At 43.2% G+C, this 21,419-nt stretch overlaps 1 protein-coding gene across 1 annotated transcript in view; it reads right to left on the reverse strand.

The window, feature by feature from the left end:
• Nucleotides 1–548: 548 nt before the first annotated feature.
• The window catches only part of LOC142029398 (epidermal retinol dehydrogenase 2-like), a 53,847-nt gene continuing 32,976 nt past the window's right edge, over nucleotides 549–21,419 (reverse strand). Inside the window, 1 exon segment of the mRNA XM_075024261.1 lies at nucleotides 549–1,026. Coding sequence (XP_074880362.1) covers nucleotides 549–1,026 — 478 coding nt within the window.

The raw sequence follows: 21,419 nt of genomic DNA on the forward strand, positions 1-21,419 counted from the left end.
AACTTTGGAACAAACGCCCGTGAACACAGCCGCAGCCCATAGGCACGTCAATCCTCTAACAGCCGTTCCTCTCCAGGATGTCTGTGAAGTGATGGTAGAGACCGTAAATTTAACAAATGATTTAAAAAATCGACCTCTGAAGTACCACAGCCCTCAAGAGGAAGGAGCTGCTTCCCCTGTATAAACTACCTGGGAGACAGCTGAAAACCCCCTCCGTACTGACTGGCGCTACCGTTACCGGTCCCAGCAGGAATGGGGACTGAGAAAGCAGCCTTGCTTTTTTTAGGCTGTTGGGCTTTCCCCTTTACGTCTGCACCTACCAAAAGACAAAAAAAAAAAAAAGACAAACCAAAACACCAAACCCTTCCTTCCTTCCTATGCTGCACCAAGCCGTTGATGCTCCGGAAAACCAGGAGGCGGGGGAGCGGGGCTGAAACCCCTCTCGCGTCCTGCTCGCTTTACCGGCAGCCGCAGGTGCCGACTGGCACCGGTTAAGGCAAACCGCGCCGCCCCGAACGCGGGCAGAGGGGCTCGCCCCCCGCTCCCCCTCACGGCCGGCCGTTGGCGCCCGCCCCGCTCACGGCTCCCCCAGCAGCCCCCGCGGCGGCCACGGCGCCGTTCGCCCGCCCGGGGCTGCTGGGAGATGTAGTGCCGGCGGGGGGGGGGGCCCTGGGGAGGCGGGCCGAGAGCGATTTCGTCGGGTGCCGGCGGGCCGAGGGCGGGCGGGGGCCGCCAGCGCCGTCCCTCGGTCGCAGCCCCCTCGGGCGGCCGGCCTTGGCGCCGGCAGGCTGGGCGGCGCCGGGGGCGCCTCGGCGAAGGCTGGGTGAGGCGCTCGGGCCTCTCGCGCCACAAAATGGCACCTGCTGGTTGCGGCGGAGCGAGCGGGCAGCCTCGGCGCCGGCGGCGGGGTCTGAGCGCAGAGCGCAGTCGCGGACCTGAGGGGGCGTGAGCTGCCGTGCGCCCGTGGTGGCACTTGGGCAGTGACGCCTGGTAAAGCAGTAGGCAGCTGGCACAGTGGGGGGGGTCCTGAAGGGATTTTGCTGAGACTAGAGCTTACGTGTGCCCCTACGATGACATTTCCACGAGCGGGAGAAGCACCTGGGTGCTTACGCGTGAGCAGATTTCCACCCCCTGAATTAATTTCACGGTGCCGGGATTCAGTGTCACAGGCCATGCTACAGCCAGACCTGCTTCTCCATGTTGCCAGGACTGGTGTCTCTTTTTCCACACCTGTGATGTTTAAAGCTTAAATCATCTGCAATTCCTGGATTGCCTTGTGTTCCCCACAGCCTTTCCTTTGGTGGTGGTGTGCTTTCCTCGGCTCTTCTGGTATGGGAAACAGACCACAGTCCTTCCTCCTTTAGGAGAATCCTATCTATTTCCAGTGAAACAGTTTGGAGATCCCTAGTCAACCCATATTTGCTACATGTTCTAATTCTAGCAGTCTCCCAAGCATCACCTCATCAACATTTGGCTGTATCTCACACACACCTTTATAAGGACGGATTCTCGGCGTTTGTCACCACTGACTTTTCATGCGTTACTACGTTCAGCACTCCCAAATCTCAGCAGTCCTTCCTACTCAGCAAGCTGACCACTGTTCTATTGTTTTCCCCCTTACTAGCCTCTTCAACTTTTTTTACTTCACCTCTTTAAATCTTAAAAATCAATCCTTTACTTGCCAGTCCCACTGCTAAAATGGTTATCTGTGTCTCAGTCATTCCCCACTGACCTCAGAAATCTAAGGAAAGGCTTTCCACAGAGGAGGTTGCCCAGACGCTTGAATATCAGGACAGTGAAATGTGTAGGAGATTACGAGAGGCTGGTGACAGATCAGTTCCCCATACAGCAAAGCCGGAGAAACTCTTAAGCATCAAGGTTATAAGAATGGAGAATGCATTGTTAATGACCCATAGGATCGGCTTCTTTCTTGATTCTTTCTGTTAGGTCTGGAAAACTGGGACAGGAGGACCTCTGATGCCCATGCCTGCTGCCCCCTCAGATAAGCCTCTGCGAGGAGGGGAGACGACAGTAGTCAAAGCTGGGATAATAAAGCACATAGGAACGTGGTTTGCCAGCCTGACTTGATGCAGGTCAGGACTGCAGTATAAGAGAGCCTTCTGCTGCATGGGCCTAAAGAGGAGGTAGTGGGGAGGAGAAGAGGGGTAGCAGCAACATTTTACTGGCACTAGTCCTCCTTGACTTCTTTTCCTCGGCACTTGGAGGGTACTGGCCTGAATGATGCCGACCATTAAGTTAGCCACTGTAACTCACTAAAAGGTTACTGTAAAATGCAGAGCTCCTCTAACAAGAAAATATGGGAGTACCTTGGCCACAGGCAGAATTCTTTCCAAACCCATACAAATAGTGGGTGACTTAACTACTCTTCCTACATCTTGCTGAACATTCAAATATTTAGGTCTGTCTCCACAATTTACTAATGTTTGTTGTCCACCTCTTCACCAGTTCCCTTTCTGTTGTATCTTGCTTTCATATGGCTCTTTCTGCCTGTAATGAAACATGAATGAAATTGGGTAGGAGGCAAAGAGCTCAAAAACAATTCACCCAGTGGATTGCTTGCTTTGTTTGTTGTTGGGTTTTTTTTGTTTGTTTGTTTGGTTGGTTTTTTTTAGAGAAACAGACAGGTGTTTCTTCATCTGCCAATTATTTATCCTACCATCACAGTGTTCAGATGTGATAGGAAAGGAAACCTACTGGGTTTTATTTCATGTACTTCCTTGTAAACCTCCTTCATGTTTGGCAAACTTGCTTTGCCATGTGGAAAACTGAACTGTAAACACTTTGAAACTAGCTCGTCTTTTTAACTTTTCCTCTGAAGCATTTAACATGTTCCCTAGCAAAGTTTATAATACTGAACATTATTTCCTGATGGCCCTATAATTAAAAAAAAAAATTAAAAGCTTTCTGAGTGCCATACCTCAGATATAGTGGCTGTTTGAAGAGGTGACGGTCATTAAATGTTGCTGGAAATTACATATGCCTATCTTTTAACAGCATACACTGGGTGGAGCCACAGAAAGCCACAAATGAATCACATATCATGGAAAAGGACAACGTTTCAGCGTTTCAGCACTGAGAGTGTGGTGAAACACTGGAACAGGCTTCCTAGAGAGGTGGTTGATGCCCCAACCCTGGCAGTGTTTAAGAGGCGTTTGGACTTAATAATTTGCTTTAACTTTTCGTCAGCCCTGAAGTGGTCAGGCAGTTGGATTGGATGATCCTTGTATGTCTCTTCCAACTGAACTATTCTATTGTATTCTATTCTGTTCTGTTCTATGTTGAAACTCAGGGAATAAAGAATTACATTGGAAAGTGTAGATTTCATCTCATCCTTATATATTTAGACTTATATCCTTGTTATATTAACTGTCCATGAAATGTCTAAACTTGGGGACCATTGAATGTATGAAGGTCAGTGGAGTACACAGGTTTCAGATTTGGTAGGTTAATATGATTCACAAAGCAATCTAATTTTAAAGGAGATACATTTGTACTAGGGTCATGGTTTAACCCGAGCCAGCAACTAAGCACCATGCAGCCACTCTGTCACTCCCGCTCCTCAGCTGGACAGGGGAGAGAAAATGTAACAAAAGGCTCATGGGTCAAGATAAGGACAGGGAGAGATCATTGAACCAATTACCATCATGGGCAAAACAGACTCGACATACGGAAAATTAATTTATTGCCAATCAACCAGAGTAGGGTCAGCCAGACCCAATACAATAAGAAATAAAACCAAATCTTAGAACACCTTCCCCCCAACCCTCCCTTCTTCCCAGGCACAGCTTCACTCCCAAATTCTCTACCTACCCCCCCAGCAGTACAGGAGGATGGGGAATGGGTGTTGTGGTCAGTTCATCACATGTTGTCTCTGCTGCTTCTTCCTCCTCAGGGGCAGGACTCCTCACACTCTTTCCCTGCTCCAGCGTGGGGTCCCTCCCACAGGAGACAGTCCTCCATGAACTTCTCCAGTGTGGGTCCTCCCCACAGGCTGCAGTTCTTCACGAACTGCTCCAGCATTGGGTCCCTTCCATGGACTGCAGTCCTTCAGGCACAGACTGCTCCAGTGTGGATGCCCCATGGAGTCACAAGTCCTGCCAGAAAATCTGCTCCAGCGTGGGCTCCTCTCTCCATGGGTCTGCAGGTCCTGCCAGGAGCCTGCTCCAGCGTGGGTTTCCCACAGGATCACAGCCTCCTTCGGGCACCCACCTGCTCCGGCGTGGGGTCCTCCCCGGGCTGCAGGTGGAGATCTGCTCCACCGTGGACCTCCCTGGGCTGCAGGGGGACAGCCTGCCTCACCAGGGTCTTCCCCACGGGCTGCAGGGGAATCTCTGCTCCTGCACCTGGAGCATCTCCTCCCCCTCCTTCTTCACTGACCTTGGTGTCTGCAGGGTGGTTGCTCTTACATGTTCTCACTCCTCGCTCCGGCTGCCATTTCTGTGCCTCCTGCAACTGTTTTCCCTCTTTCTTAAATCTCTTCTCCCAGAGGCGCTACCACCGTCACTGATGGGCTCAGCCTTGGCCAGTGACGTGTCCGTCTTGGAGCCGGCTGGTATTGGCTCTGTCGGACATAGGGGAAGCTTCCAGCAACTTCTCACAGAAGCCACCCCTGTAGCCCCCCCCTTACCAAAACCTTGCTACGCAAACCCAATACAATTAGCATAGAAGAATTTCCTCTGTGTGTAATTTTAATATTATGGCTAAATCTCCTATGACTGTGAAATCTTAAGTGAAAAACCTACACAGTGAAACTGCTCCTTGAGCAGTAGAGCCAGCAGTTGTCTGTCCTGAACAGCTGAGCCAGTGCTGTCTGGTTTTCAGATCTAATACCCAGACTAATCAGTCCTTCCAGTGGAGCCATTACTTGTATATACGTTCTCAGCATCTTGTCTCTGGTGTCCCTTTGTAGAAAGTCCCTGCACCAAATTTCCACTTTTATTTGGTTTCTCCTGTTTCTTCTTTATCAATGTATCCTGTGAACTTCATCTTGTGTGTTCTGCCATGTCCTGCATAGATGTAATGATGCATTCCTTCATTTGTTTAGAACCTGTAGCAACCACATTGAAAGGTACACACCAAGATATTTAATATATAATAAAATGACACCTTAATTTGGTTTCATTACCAAGAAAAATGGGACAAATGTAATCAGGAAGTCCTGGGCTTTCATGTTTGTGCAATTAAACATGTGCGAAGTGGAGCACGCAAGATTGTCATCACACTGTGTTCAGCTTTACCTAACTTAGCTACAGTTCCTTTTACAAGTCCTAAGCACAGGCACATTACAGTTTCACAAACTGAATAATAAAGGTATCCATTAAAACTTCCCCCATGTCTGTTCAGGTTTCACTTCATCTATTTTGCAACACTTAGAAGCACAGCTGCAGGTCATAACTGAAAGTGGCTACAGTCTTTGCAGGATGTTATTTTCCAATATTCCACATCATTTTCAAATGCAATCATATTTCTCTTTATGGAAAAAATGTACATATTCTGTACTTTACAGAACAGTTTGCATAGGTAAAATACAAGCTTGTTAGGCTTATGACTAAGTTTGCAGCAAACAAGAACCATGCATAAGCTCTTAAACCAGAAAAACAGGGCCAGCAGTGCATTAAAGACTTATGAGAGAGAAACTGCCTCAATTTTTCTGAATGGAATGGTCACATGAGGGAAGAGAGAATTGCATGCAGAATGGTGAGGGGGAAGTGGGTGAGCTTGTGATTTAAAAAGCTTGGTCATTAGCTCAATAATCCTGCTGGTTTCACTGCAGAAACATGTGTTAATATGTCAAAATTGCTCATGCTCTTTCAGGACGTGCAGTTCAATAACACTCTGATCTCTGAAAAGCAGAGTGAGGAGTCAAGGTACATGCTAATGCAACCTTAGCTCTGCCTTCTAGAACTGGTAGTAGTCACTTGGAATTGTCTGCTGGTATCCGGCTGTGTCCCCAGTGTTAGGTGATGGTGAATTGAGGGGTTTGGGGATTGGCTGGAGCAGCTTGAGAGAGCTATTACTGGAGCATGAGATGATCCACCCCATTTATATGCTCAAAAGAAGAGAAGAGAGATTCCCTAAGGAGTCCAGAATTGCCAAAGCCAAGTTTTATACTATGTGTCAGTGGTGGATTCCTGTGGTCTTGTTAGAGCTGCTAATGTACAATGAAGAGGGGGTTGTGAGAGTCCATGGTAGGCCTGTGAAAGTATAGCTTTGTGTAAGAGTTATGTGGCTGAGAATTAAATAAATGCTTGTAAAATTTAGCAGAGGTAGGGTTAGTTCTGGGTACCAGACTAGAAGTTTGAGTGCACAGCTGTGTGGGACGCTTTGGTTTAATATGTTTCATGTAAACATATGCTTAGATTTGGCAATGAGAGGGAATCAGTATTGAACCTTCAACTGTAGAACAATAGCTATAATCTTCACAGGCAAAATATATTTATGTGAATTAATCTACAATTGCTCAAAGGGACCAGAGCTAAGGTGTTTTTAGTGTGTATCTTAACTCATTATTGCCTGACGTCAGAAGTTTGAGTGACACTGACTGCAGTGCATGGTTGGTATGTGATCCTACTCTGATCCTTCCTCTTCCAATACCCTTTGCTATAGTGGAATAGAGCTAATCATTGTGCTTTGAAATAGCTAAAATATGTTAGGGCCAGTGAGAGAAAGGAAAAATTTGGTCTATCTGTGTCAAATCCTGGCAGTGTATTGGGGAACATCCCTCTCCTTTCCACTTACCTGCTCACCTTTCCCCCAAATACATCGTCCTTACACCAGGCAGCATTCCCATTGAACTGTTGCAAGTGGCAAAGCTGTGTATAAAAAGCAGGTACTTTCCATTTCACATTTTCTATTGCTGGACATGCCACAGACATCAGTTTGATTTGAGGTTCAATAGTTCTGGATTACCTGAGGTACCTGACATGCTGCAGCTGGAGATAGAATCATAGAATCGTTTAGGTTGGAAAAGACCTTTAAGATCAGCAAGTCCAACTGTAAACATAACACTGCCAAGTCCACCACTAAACATGTCCCTAAGCACCACATCTACACATCTTTTAAGTACCTCCAGGGATGGGGACTCCACCACTTCCCTGGGCAGCCTGTTCCAGTGCCTGACAACCCTCTCAGTGAAGAAATTTTTCCTAATATCCAATCTAAACCTCCCCTGGAGCAACTTGAGGCCATTTCCTCTTGTCCTATCACTTGTTACTTGGGAGAAGAGACCAATACCCACCTGGCTACAACCTCCTTTCAGGCAGTTGTAGAGAGCGATAAGGTCTCCCCTCAGCCTCCTTCTCTCCAGGCTAAACAACCCCAGTTCCCTCAGCCGCTCCTCATAAGACTTGTGCTCCAGCCCCCTCACCAACTTGGTTGCCCTTCTCTGGACACGCTCCAGCACCTCAATGTCTTTCCCGTAGCGAGGGGCCCAAAACTGAACACAGGACTCGAGGTGCGGCCTCACCAGTGCCCAGTACAGGGGGACGATCACCTCCCTGCTCCTGCTGGCCACACTATTTCTGATACAGGCCAGGATGCCGTTGGCCTTCTTGGCCACCTGGGCACACTGCTGGCTCATATTTGGCAGGCTGTTGACCAACACCCCCAGGTCCTTTTCCACTGGGCAGCTTTCCAGCCACTCTTCCCCAAGCCTGTAGCGCTGCATGGGGTTGTTGTGACCCAAGTGCAGGACCCGGCACTTGGCCTTGTTGCACCTCATACAATTGGCCTTGGCCCATCGATCCAGCCTGTCCAGATCCCTCTGTAGAGCCTTCCTACCCTCAAGAAGATCAACACTCTTGCCCAACTTGGTGTCACCTGCAAACTTACTGAGGGTGCACTCGATCCCCTTGTCCAGAACATTGATAAAAATATTAAGCAGAACTGGCCCCAATACTGAGCCCTGAGGAACACCATTTGGGACTGGCTACCATCAGGATTTAACTCAATTTACCACAACTTTTTGGGCCTGGCCATCCAGCCAGTTTTTTACCCAGCAATGTCTCTTTATAATGGGATGTTTATCTTATCTTGATTGTTTTTCTTTGAAAAGGAAACAATGAGATTCTTTTCATGTTGAGCCTACTGCATTTGTACCAAGATCTGATTGAAGAAATGGAGAATGCATTGCCGTAGTTAAATTCCTGCTTTGATCAGGATAGATCAGTGCGTTGGGTGGAAGATGAGCCAAGACCAGTGACTCCTCAGTAGTTTTATGCATGGCAGAGGTGTGTTAACAAAGAGCTTGTGATCACTGTACTCACCCAAATTACGTATAACCATATAGGTATAAAATGCTCCAGGAAAGTAAGAAATAAGAGGTCAAGATTTTCTGGCAGCAGCTTTTGGAAGGAACAGAGCTGAGATCTGCGATAGCTTGTGAGAACTTGGTCTACTCTGTGGTGAACAGGAGTCGTATTTAAATCTCATGAAACTGGAATGTGCTGTAGTTTTGTCCTTCCTAGTCTGAGGGTTAAATCTGCATTTCCTTCGATGTCTCTCCAGCTAACATGAAAATAACTTCCGTGTGTCACTTCTTCTCCCTTTAAAAATAGTTGGAGTTCCTTCTAAATTATGTGTAGTATTCAGAATATACCCCCAAAATACAAATATCCCCAAGCACTTGAATGTAGGTTTAATTTCTTCATTTCAATGTGTTCTTGAGAGTTAGAGGACCTGCTCTGTTCTTTCTTCAGTGATAAAGAACAGCAGCCTCCTGATAGACAACCAGTGTCTTAAACTCCCGACGCCTTTCTGAACATTAGTTTTGATAAGTTATTTCACGTTTCTGTTACATAGACAAAGAAACGAGGAGTGAGGTGAAGTCCCTTTGCGGGGAGCACAGGGAAAGCTGTTTTTTAGTGTGGGTCGGGACCCAAGGACTCTTGTCTCACAGGCCTGGTTTCTGACTGTGACGACACATTGCGAACCAGGCTGTCTTTTGGCTGCCCTGCCAGTAGTCCAATCAGGAATATTTGGCAGAAAGACATAGAAGTTACATTGCCACACTTTTTGTGAAGAGTTGTAGGAGAGAAAAGAGACAAACTGAGGGAAATGCAGGAAGAATTGAGTCACTGCCTGCTCTGAGAGGCTGCCAACGCTTGGCCAGTCCTCCAGTGCTATCTGGAGAGGGTGCTGTCAGTCCCCGGCCAAACCGGCAGGAGCTATAGAGAGGAGACTGAGCTATGGAGAGGAGACAATAAGGGTGTGAACTAAGTAGCCTGAGCTAGGCATGCAAGGGTGGACTGAAGGTATTGCAAGGTTCTGCCTTGGTGGGGAAGAGTTGCACTGAGCAGCAGAAGGGATGCAGGAGAAAGGACGGGGGTGCTATGATGGTGCTGCTGGGGAAATGTAGGGCATTGTGCAGGACCCATTAGTTGTGCTGCCCGTGGAACAATTTGTAATTTAGGAGCTCTGTTTACCATTCAGAGAAAGAGATGAGAAGAAAACAAGGGTGTCAGAGAATAGTTCTGTTACCTTTTGTGATGAAGTGGGATTTCAATGAAGGGCGCGAGATCGCATTTAGGGCCAATATAGCTTTGCAGGCTCTTTCACCAAGAATGTTTTTGTTTCTTTGAAGATGAGATTACTAGATTCTGACAGAGCTGTCTGTCTCCATGGTAGCAGAGCAGACTATGGAGGGGACAAATGCAAACCCAAGTTTTCATTTCGGCTAACGTTGTTTTCTTAGGACTTGCCTGCACTGGGACATTCTGGAATGTTAAAATGAAATAAACTAATGCACATATGCTAAGTTGTACTAAACCTCTGTGTGGACCCTCTCATTCATTGTAACTTAGGTCACTGTATCTTAGCCTACTGTGAAATAAAGCTGGCTTTCTTTTGAATGAAAATATAATAAAGCCTCACTTATGTACATCGACTAGTTAATTTGTCTTGACTAGACGTTTTCCCTAGCATCCCCATGTAAACGAAGCCTTAAGTGAAGACAGTACTGAGGCCACATTGTTGGGCAGTGAAGATCCCAAGCTTAGCTGAGATTGGTGTTAGGGTACGATAGGACCAGACACCAACTTCTCCTTAGGAAGCCCTTGTTAACACAAATGTAAAAATATCTGCTTCGTGATGCAAACAGCCACATCTATTATAGGACATTTCAATCTGCCTTTCTGAAAAAGTTTATAGTGAGGCAATTCCAGAAATATTTGGAGGCTTCATATTTCCTTGATCCTAGCCAAATTGGTTTCAAGCCTCATTATGGTGGAGAAACTATAAGACTGGCTGTCTTATTAGCTTACTGGCAGTAGCCACAGACTGAGTTTACAGATCAATTATCTAAAAAAAATAGGGTCAGGAAATTTAGGAGATCCATGATAGACAAATATACTTCATGGGCAAATATGTTTCACAAATATACTGGCATTTCTTTCAATGTAGAAGGTCATGGTGAAAATGACAACTGATCTTGTGTTACAGGATTTATTGCATGATGTATGACAAGGTGGAATGAATATGGAGTCTTATCAAGACAAAATATTATAGAAAGGACTCCACTAATTGGCGCAGCTCCGAATTTCCCATTTTGTGTTAATGGGTAGATCATGACTTTGAATATGTCTTAAATACTTGCATTTAATTAATTCTGGTCTTTGAAAATACAAAAAGCTACAAATAACGTTGTGTCAGTGATCACAGCTATAGGTACTCTTGCTTGCCTAGAAACTCAGAAACGTTTCCCACAAGAACAAGAAATAGGATAATTAAGATCTTCAATTAGTTAAGAATGCATTTTACACTTTCCATATCAAAAGAACCTCCCTCTCTATCTGAAAGGGCATTCCCACAGGATGGCGAATGTAGGTAACACCCTTGTTCATAAGCCGGGGCTGACTGTATCCCCAATGTTAATTGAGTTCTGAAGATGGAGATGTGGGAGAAGAGTAAGCAATAGCTCTTTGAAAGATCTAGAGCAGAAGACTCCAGGGATCTGCAGTGTTTGTCAGCCCATATGAGTATGTCTGTCTGGACCTGGACAATAAGTTGTGTTCTCTAAAGAAAAATGTTTCTCTAATCCCTGAGGAATGTAAAATGAGAGGTAAAGGGAGAATCAGGAAATATATGGGTGCTTTCTCTAAACCAGAGCAGAACTGAATGGATCTTGTTCTTTTTCCAAATCATTAGCTGCACTCTAGAAATCAAATTAATTTTTTTCACCAACAGAAAAGGAGTAATATTTAAAGGGATTAGTACTTAACAAATAGCTGATGCTGAAATGTTGAAAATAAGTGATCAAAAGCAGGAGATTCTAACTAGAATAAAATTGTTGCAATGAAAAGAGCAAGGCAGAATTAAAAAAAAAAAAGTAAAGAAATACATTATACACTGAGGCCACCTACTGGGTATTGTTGAATTAGCAGATCAAATGGTAGAAAAACTAGAAGTCAGTTGGCAAGAGTCCAAAACAAAATAAGAAAACTATCTTGCTCTTAAAAAAAGCCCTGAAACCCAACCCCCCCAAAATCAACAACAACAAAAAACCAACCCGAAAAAACCAACCCAAAAAACCCGAGAAAAAAAAAGATATAACATCTATGCTCTGGAAACTCAGATTTTTTTTACTCTTTCAAGAATAGTTTCCGAAAAAGAAACTGAACTTGCTATAGGGCTTCATTTTTTTTTTTGTGGGTATCAGTCCTCTGAAGGGATGTTATAATTTTTTCCAATGATAACATCGTCCCTTGTGCTCTAACATAAGTGACATGGCTGAGCTGGTGCTTAGAGTAATGCAACTCCTTGGATCTGGATTCTGCTATCCTAGCTGGAAAGCCTGTCTTCATCTTTCTCCTTTGTAAAATCAAAGTAGTTTGTCCTAAAGAAATCTCAAAGACAACTTTAAAATGATTAGTTCTGATGCTTGAAACTAGTCCTCTTCAAACCAAATAATAGAGTTCATCCATGATGGTATGGTAGGAAAAGTACATTTTTATCTCTTGAAGTGTGGTCAAGATATTAGAAATGATGACTAGTCATTATATACCTGAGTGATTCCTTTTAACTTTATTGTTAAAAAGAATTTAGTATCCGAGTTTGCTAAAGGCAATTTAAGGCAAAATTGCTCTGAGAAGAATGTAGCAGTTCCGTTTGTTTTTCAAACTGGCAAATTTAGTGTATATTCCTCAGCTTTAATGTACAACTGTTCCTGAGCAAATTCATCAGTCCAGAAAAGTCTTTGGACTAAATGTCAGTGCAGAGTCAGGGGAGTATGACTGAGTGTAACACACTTTCAGCACCATCTCGAGGAGAACTTCGTGTAAGTGTAGCCAGACTGTAAACTGGAAAGATTTACATGAGCTGAATGTTCTTGATGTCTGATCTTTTCTACCACTTGACTTGCAAAAACCTGTCTAAGTAGTAGAGTATTTTGGGAAGATGGAATGCCATAACCAGAAGATACCTGCCTTTTAGGCACTTCTCCATTCCTTTTCCTTTCCACAGCCTTTCCCTCTGTTGGCATGGAAAAGTGTGAATGACTAAAGAATGTGTAGAAATTTGGCTACTGATTTCAGTGCAAAACTCACGGTGAAACATAGTCTAAACAGAAAACTCTTATCTACCACCTGTATCAATACAATCTGTAGCAATGAATTATCATAAATGTCTTACAGTAACACCAGATTTTAAAGGAATCAGGAGCAAAATATCAAGGATTTGGCAGAGGAAGATTCTCGTTCATTTCAGTATGGAAAGTGGCATTAAGCTAATTTAGACACTAATGTGTTGCGGGTAGTGCTATAGGCTGCAGGTGGAAGCAGGCTCCACACAAGGTCCCGCTAATGGTCCCCCACTGGTGGCAAGAGCAGTGCTATGGCCCCAGTCCTGTTCTACGAGCCCCAGTGCGGCTGGTTGGTAGGACGAGGAATTTGCATGTCCTGGGAGATCATGGCATAGGAAAGATATTGTGGTGCTCTGCTGTAAATGTGTGAGAGATGGACTTTGGAGTGTCAGAGGGTAAAGTAGGAGCAGGCAATGCTGGGTGGGGTTTGGCTCATCTAAGAGAAATGGGTTTGAGTGGGATGAAAAGAAGGTTAGCTTCCAGGCTGGCCCTCCTGGGGACTGTAGGAGGAATTCTGATTTAGTCATTGCTGCATGCGTTAAAACAAACTGGGCTATGAAATTTAGAGAAGAAATAGAACTGAACTGAGTGGAAAAGAGGAAATTTCAGCCTTCCTGACAGGGATGGCTGAGGCCTACTGCTGCAATTGCCCCAGGTAATGGCGTTGGAGGGAGCACAGTGCACCTCCTCCTTTCAGCCTGTATGCACAGTTCAGTCAGACTCTGAAAAACTCAATTCAGCAGGAAATCTTTCCGTCCAGTAGGACAGGGCAAGAGACCACCTGGTTATCCAGCAAAAGCTTGGACAGTTTTGGCTTCAGTTGCCATTATTTCTGCTTCTGGGTGTTTTGTAACTAAATAGAAGTGGAGAATACAGAGCTCAAGAGCTTATTCCACAATTAAAAATGAACATGATATAGATACAGTTGCAGTGATGAGAAGAAGTCTGAGTGAAACACATACTGTCTGGACCAATGATAGGGGAGAGGCACCATTTTTCACTCAGAGTGTCTGAGCAGTGCCCTGTGCTTGCTGGTGCTGAAACATCAGAAGGGGGGAAAGCACTGGCAAGGCTGAAAGTCTGCAGTGTGGCTTTCCAGGCATTTCATTGCAGATTTATAGTCAGTAAACTTGGCTTCTGAATAATAGGGATGTACTGAATTTTTTTGCTGGCTTCACTACGTTGCTGATCTTCTGTGTACTATTTTTTCTTCAGAAAAGTTTCCAGTTCCTAGGGAATGGATTGTAGATTTAAGTTCTGTTTTCTTCACTGCTGAAAATAGTATGCTGGTCTTCAACTGGTCTGCAAGAACAAATTTAGCTTTCAACATATGTGCTACTTGGTATTTACTGAAAACAGCTCTCAAAGTGATTACATAGTCACAGCCTCATACAGTGTAACCAAATATACTCACAATCTCAATGAGAGACTTTTATCATTCTAAATCAGGTAAAGAACAGATTGTAATGGCAGTGAACAACTATCTGATACCTTGTCACGAGACTGGCAATTTGTGCAATACTTGAACACTGGAGAATACCCCACTTCACACAATTTATGTTGTAAATCCATTCTCTGTTTAAAAAGAGGATAGTATAGCCAGATGAATATATTTGACTTCTTAGGAACCTTATTGTCAGAAAGCCACATTTTTTTGCACAGGACACATTAAGAAAACAGAATTACGCTTCTTATTCTGAGCCATTTTCTGTGCAGTCATCAGTTGAATGCAAGGACAGATGAGGTCTAAAATAAGTCATCACATTTTAGGTTCCTGATGCATGGCCTGACTAAACAAAATCATAATTGCTGACCCATTGGTTAGTTCACATTCCTTTCATTGGAACTTTGTCATTAACTGTGTCACAAAAGGGCTGAATCCCATTCAGTGTTTGAATATGTGGTGGAAAAAGCAACCTGTCCATTTTTATGGACTCAAAGACATGCTCCTCTATCAGCAGAGGGATACTTAGAGGCTGAGTAGCAGCCCTGCTGGAAAAGACCGGGGTGTTACAGGGGACAAATAGGAATAAAATTTGAGCCAAGACTGTGTTCTGGCAGACAGTAAGGCAAACTGCATAGTGGGCTACACTGGGAGGAGCATGGCCAGCAGGTTGCATGAGGTTATTGTCCTCATCTAATCATCTAGTAACAAGGTGCAGTAACCACAGACTGTGGCCTGGCATGTTCAGGATGGACATTAGGAAAAACTTCTTTATTAGACTGATAGTGCAGCACTAGAGAGTGAGTCCAGGCAGATGGAGGAATCTCCTTCCAATTTTCAGGGCTTAGATAGCCAAAGCCCTGGCTGACCATGTTGTGTTGAGTGGGAAGCTGGGTTAGAAACCTCGAGATACCTTCCAGTCAACATGTCTATGATTCTGTGATAAGTCCTGTGAAAAAGAAAAGATAATTCTGCCTGCCTGAAATGAAAGCTGGCAAAGTGCAGCTGCACTTACTACAGTCCATGAGTATTTTTCATGTGATTTAGGAATTATTCCAAACACAGTGACATCATTCACACAGCTCTGGACTGTACAATGGTTACAAAGAATCACTGCTAGAATTCTTTGGCCGTCGATAAATGTCTATATGGCACAAATTTAAAACAGAAATATCTATGAAGCCCCTATGTCCTCATCCCAGGTTACTTGCGGATATGTGCTCCATAAACAAGAACAGAAAGCACCTCTGCACTGTGTTTTTTAAATGGTTCTACAGCAAGTGGCCCATGAATTGCAAGAAGGAAGTGATCAGCCACCACAGCCTTCCCTAGCTCCCCCGGCACTGTGCGAAGATGCATCATACCCTTGGTTTTCCTCTTCATCTGTCAGTGTCTGCATCTGTAGTAGTAAAGAAAACAGCATCAGAGCCCGAGCACTCTCCTATGGTCATCTATACTGCGGCATTATTAGCAGTTTTTGTCCTTACCAGTCAGCACTCTCCCAAACAACGCGTGGCAATGGTTTTAAGGACAGTACAGGCCAAGGATGGTTCCCTGAGGCCACTGCATTTTTGAGAGGAAGAGAATTTAAGTTTGTAGACGTCAGTGACTTGACATCCTACTTATTATTTGCATGCTTGTTGCAACACAAAAATGTCCAAAGTTGTAGGTATCTGCAAGGAGTCAAGTAAGGATGTGATTTCTCAGGTGACTCACTAGACATAAAGAAGATTAAGGTAGTGGGAAACATTGAAGTATTGCTGGTAGAGTCAAGTACCATAAAAACTGCTCATCTAGTGTCCAAGGTTATTTAAGAGCTTGCAGCTGTCCTTCTGATGAAAAAGAAGCTGTAATGGTACACATGTTTGTATCTACAGTGCATTTTGTTGCTATTATCATCTGATGTCTCCCAGATGTTTCACAGCAGATTCTCTATTCACTTTCTTCATGCCACTGTTGATTTCTAGACCTCTTATCATATTCCCAGCTGTCTTCTCACCAGGTTTAGTAATCCTAATCTATTCTACCTCTTCTTTATGGGAAGGCCACCCTGTGGTTCAAAATTATCCTTGCTAGGTTTCTCTCTACCTTTTCATTTCTGCTATGCCCTTTCAGTCATGCTCTTGGTATTCATAATACACATAATTGATTTTACCCAGTGGCATAATGATATTTTTTGTCTTGTTCTTTATTCATTTCCTAATAATTCTTAGCATTTCCTTTAATTTAAAAGAAATAATTATTCAACACTGATTATTCAACTGATATTTGATGTTTGTGTTGATATTTTCATGTAACTACCTATTATGTCTTTAAAATCTCACTCCCTAGTAGTAATAGCCAATTTGGGGACATCATTAGATTTGTATGCAAAGTTAGGATTGTGTTTTCATATATCATTTTGCATTTGTTTACATAAATGTAATTTGCTCTGCTGTTTTCATACTTAATGACTCAATATCCTGAGGTTCTTCTGTGGTTCATGTTCAGCCCTTATTCTTACATGTATAACAGCATCAGCAGCACACCGTGTCTCTTTCTGAGTCACACCTTTTTGTGGTCATTTCAGATATGATGAACACTTTGGATCTGAGAACAGGTCCTAGAGATGCTCCATGTAGTTTGTGACAGCTGGCATTTACTCCTATGTCTCCTATTTTTTTGAACAATTGTAATGACACAAGGGCTTTTCCTGCTAGCCCTTGTCAATGTATTTTTTTTAATCCTGTCAAATGTCATTTTTGAATCTGTATAGACTATGTTAACTTTTTCTCCCTTGTCTGTAGGCTTCTTGATTCCCTCAGAGAAGAATAATTGATCCGTGAGGCAATGTAGTAGCTTCCTTAAAGCATATTAAATTCTATCCTTATTCTGCATTGCTGGTGTCAGTCATTTACAGGAAACAGATATTGCCTCTGCTTAGCATACGTAGAGATATATTGAATGGTATGAATGGAAATGGACACCTGAAACCACGCAGAAAAAAATATTTCTGCAATATATAATTTGTTTGCTTTGTTTGCACTGCTTTAATAATCTTCTGACAGAATTGCAACAGTGTATACATTACACATTTACCATTCACAGTTTCCTCAGTCAAGAAATATTGCTGATGCAGGTTATGTTTTCCCATGAAAAAATTCCTAAGTAGTTATGCAGAGGCAACTACCCACTGAGTAAATAGATATTACTACTTTTTCCTATTCCATTGCAATGAAGATGTGCAAAATATAAAGCAATGCTACGGAATATCTGTTTTGACCAAACACTAGTTTGTTCTGTGCTGCAAATAAAAAAGTAAAGGACTCTCATGGCTGAAAAAGAATGGGAAAAAAAGTCCTGACAGGCTCATTGTATTTAACTGTTCCAGTCACTAAATCTTCAGTCTTCGTTATGATCAATTAAATGAAGAAAATGAAATGGCAGACATTACAGAGCTCGGGTGTGGACCTCATGTGGACCACATTGCACCCCTGTGGGTTCCAACAAGCAAGCACTTACTCTACAGAAGAAATAGGATTACTTGACCTCAGGCCTGGCCATTGACCTACAGAGCCATTTAGGTTGAGTGGCTAAAAGTCACTAACATTAACAGAAATGACTACTTATAGAGAACTAGCATGTTCACACCCTCCCATATCCTCCCACAGCACTTGAGATGGTCAGCCATGAAAATAAGTTGTTTCCTCTGAAAGGGAAGAATGCTGGAGAATGTACTAAGTTGTTCTGAGTCCTTTCCACAGGCTTGCAGTGATGAATAATTGCTAGATACTACCAGACTCTTCACATGTGGAGTTCAAGAATGGTCGCCCTTGGATCATTTTTATTATCAAGCTAAACTAATCAGGTGGCATAAAGTCAAGTACTGGAGAAAGGTAGATGATACACTGCTCTGTCTATTACTTACTCCGTACAACCATGCTGCTGTTTCTGTCTTCTTGGCTCTGTACTTGGACAAAGTTAGCCCAAGGATGAAAACCAGCTGTGTGAAACAGAACCCATGCAAGAATCATGATGTGAGGAAAGCTTTTTTGAGGAGTGCAAAATGCAGTCTACTTTGGAGTTAGTCGATCCACATCTGTAATTGATCAACTGAATCTATAATTTAGAAGTCCTTTTGCATTCCTTGATTGTGCATTCCTTGATTGTGCTAAGTTCGGACATAGCATTGCCCATGAGTAATGCTTTCTATGAGCTTTGATTGGCCAGAAGACCCCATCCCATGCTGGCAGACAGTGACACGTTACTCAGTTATTCATGCTTCACTTGCTTCCTGGCTGGACTACAAGAGTCTGATGTATTTGGTCACCAGGATTTTCAGCACTTAGAACAATTCACCTAGCATAAAAAGCCCTCAGCCATGCTGTTTATTTTGACTGTATCATCAGACCTGTCCTCAGCTGTCTACAATCTCTTCCCGCAAAGAAGTCAAAAGCAAGATTTGGTCCTTCTCATCACAGCGGGGTTTCCCACAATGGCCAAAAAGCATCTACAGCTTAGTGTTGACAACTACATTCATCTGTCCCTGCAGACCATTCCCTTTGCTCCCTATCTTCATCTCAGTAGGGGTATATGCTATCATAAAAGTTGTCTGTCCAGGAGACAGAATGTTCTTGGAGACCATTCTGGGATTGTGAAATAAATATCCTGGGATATAAAGACAGTCACAAACCTGACCTTCCATTCAAAGTACAAGACACATTTATTTGACCTTCTCTAGCAAAAACACTGAGGCACCATATATATTTATAATAAAACCAATTCTACCAAAAGACGACACTTCACTGCCCAAACATCTTCCCTTGGGAAGAAGGTGAGAGAACAAACAGCAGGCAACAAGCAAGAAGTCATGCTGCTTAATGTATTTTGGAATGACTCTCCAATGCCATGCTAGTGAGTGAGGTATAAAGAACTCTTGCAAAGCTGAGCAGAAAGTTGCCTAGTTCCCATGCTGTAAGCTTGTCCCGATGCAACCTTGATACCTGCTTCTGTGAACAACATGTGAATGGAGTTGACAAAGTAGATGCACCCTTTCCTTTAAACACATTTGCTTCTGCCATTTGAACATTTGCAATACTGCCGTAGGGTGTGACATACAAACTGTAAATAGTCAACATTTTTCTCTTGTAGGAGTTTTTATGATTGAGGCCTAAACCCTGCAAAAAAAGTTCTCTTCTGTGCTCAGCCCCAAACTCCTTACCCAATGAATTCAAGCCTTCACTCCCTCTACCAGATGCTAATTTTTTTGTCAAGCTTACAGCTTCATTATCCATGACAAGAGCTCTTAGGCAGACTTGGCAAACACGTGAACACACAAATGAAAAAAAGTGATTGTCATACTGATAGGAAAGCACAAACCTGAATACTAATAAAGCAATAAAACTAAATGAAGATAGTGCCCATATCGTTAATCTTCTGCCTTTTATAAGAATTCATCTTCCTTCATCTTCAACCTGTTGAGAATTCAGTAGAAACTTAAAAAAAACCCACTGAAGTTAAAAGGCATTTTAGTGTTAAATAGAGTTGTGTGCACTTAAAAGAAAAATGTGCAGTGGACCAACATCTTGGTAACCTGGTGACAGAGATTCCTGCCAAAGTTTCATGAAGGATTTGTGCGAGTAAGTGAATTTCCATGCCTCATTTTCAGTCATAAATAAGTAAGTATGAACTCTGTCTCTGGACAGGAGCACCTCTTTTTCTCGTCATTGGTCATTTTGACCATTGCAGACAGTGCCGTTCAAACACAAGTTATAATTGACATATACTACCTTTTTTCTACAATAATATAATTTTGTAGCACTCCCCACCAAAACAGTCCCAGTTCAACTGATAGCTTCATAGCTTAATTTGCAGTTATGTAACTCACATGGAGATTTACTGAACACTAAAAATCAGGCTGGAGATCACACTTCTGGAACCTTAGATAATAAAGTAGGTAGGTATCAAGTCTAGCCACCATTAATTGAAGCTTATTTTCTTTTAGACTCTGAGTAAATTCCAGAGTCATCGTAGAATCTTTCCTGGCACTTTCCTTATTCTTTATATGTTCTTACCCTTTCCCAGCAGGTCTCAGTATGAAGCCTGCAGGAGCTATTATCCCATACTGACCCACTCCACCATGTTTGCATGCCATCTTGATTTTTCAGCTTCTTCAGATGTGGGTCAGAGTTTGGGATGGTGGAGCCAAGAGGTATGTTGGCAGAAGGCAAGTACAGCTGATAAGATGCCCGCTGCCCTTCCCAGAGGCAAGATCTTGCTTTTGCAAGAAAATTTTTCTCCAGGCATCCTCTGCTACAGTTTTCAGAGATCAATAAAAGACTGAGACACAGCAAATTCATTTCAGAAGTTGGCCAGGATACCGGTTCTCTGTTCTGGGATGAAATGTGAATTGCATTGGGATTGTCTTTAGTTACTTTTATGCATCTAGAATACTCTGGGACAGAAACTAACATTCTCTGTATTTCAATGTGAAAATAGTGAGCATGTTATTTGACCCTGTGCATAACTGTGTGCTTATCTACGCACGCTGGTATGGCATTTGCAGCTGAATGCCACAATATGAGGAATTATTTTTGTGATTTCTTTCTAGCGTACACTAATTTGAGAAATTACAAGTAACTAGAAAACAAAAAATTTTTTAGAATACTCAAAAAGATAAATCTGATTAAAGAAGGGAAACTTCAAAGCAATTGTTTATTTCTAAGGATGTCCTTTTTTCTTTGTTTTATAATTGAATCAGCTGAGAAAACGAGTTTCTAGAGAGGAAAGAAATTATGCCCACTCCATAGTAGCGTATTCCTGCTTTCTTATTTGATTATTTAATTATATGATTGTTTGCACTCAGATATTTTCATGGCCTATTATTTGAAGGCACTTATCTAACACCCTCCACACCCCCCTACATCATCTAACAGAAGGCAAGAAATTACAAACAGGAGAAATTCTCAACTATTTACTGACAGAGTACACAGTTTACAGAGTTGTGGTGGGTTGACCCTGGCAGGGTGCCAGGTGCCTACCAAAGCTGCTCTATCACTTCCCCCCGCAGCTGGACAGGGGAGAGAAAAATATAACAAAGGGCTCGTGGGTTGAGATAAGGACAGGGAGAGATCACTCAGCCAATTACCGTCATGGGCAAAACAGACTTGGCTTGGAGAAAATTAACTTAAATTATTGCCAATCAACCAGAGTAGGGTAATGAGAAATAAAAACAAATCTTAAAACACCTTCCCCCCACCCCTCCCTTCTTCCCAGGAACAGCTTCACTCCCAAATTCTCTACCTACCCCCCACCACTGCAGCGCAGGGGGATGGGGAATGGGTGTTGTGGTCAGTTCATCACACGTTGTCTCTGCTGCTTCATCCTCCCCAGGGGCAGGAT

Source organism: Buteo buteo, chromosome 3, assembly GCF_964188355.1.
Source record: "Buteo buteo chromosome 3, bButBut1.hap1.1, whole genome shotgun sequence".
In the NCBI taxonomy this organism is placed as follows: Eukaryota; Metazoa; Chordata; class Aves; order Accipitriformes; family Accipitridae; genus Buteo; species Buteo buteo.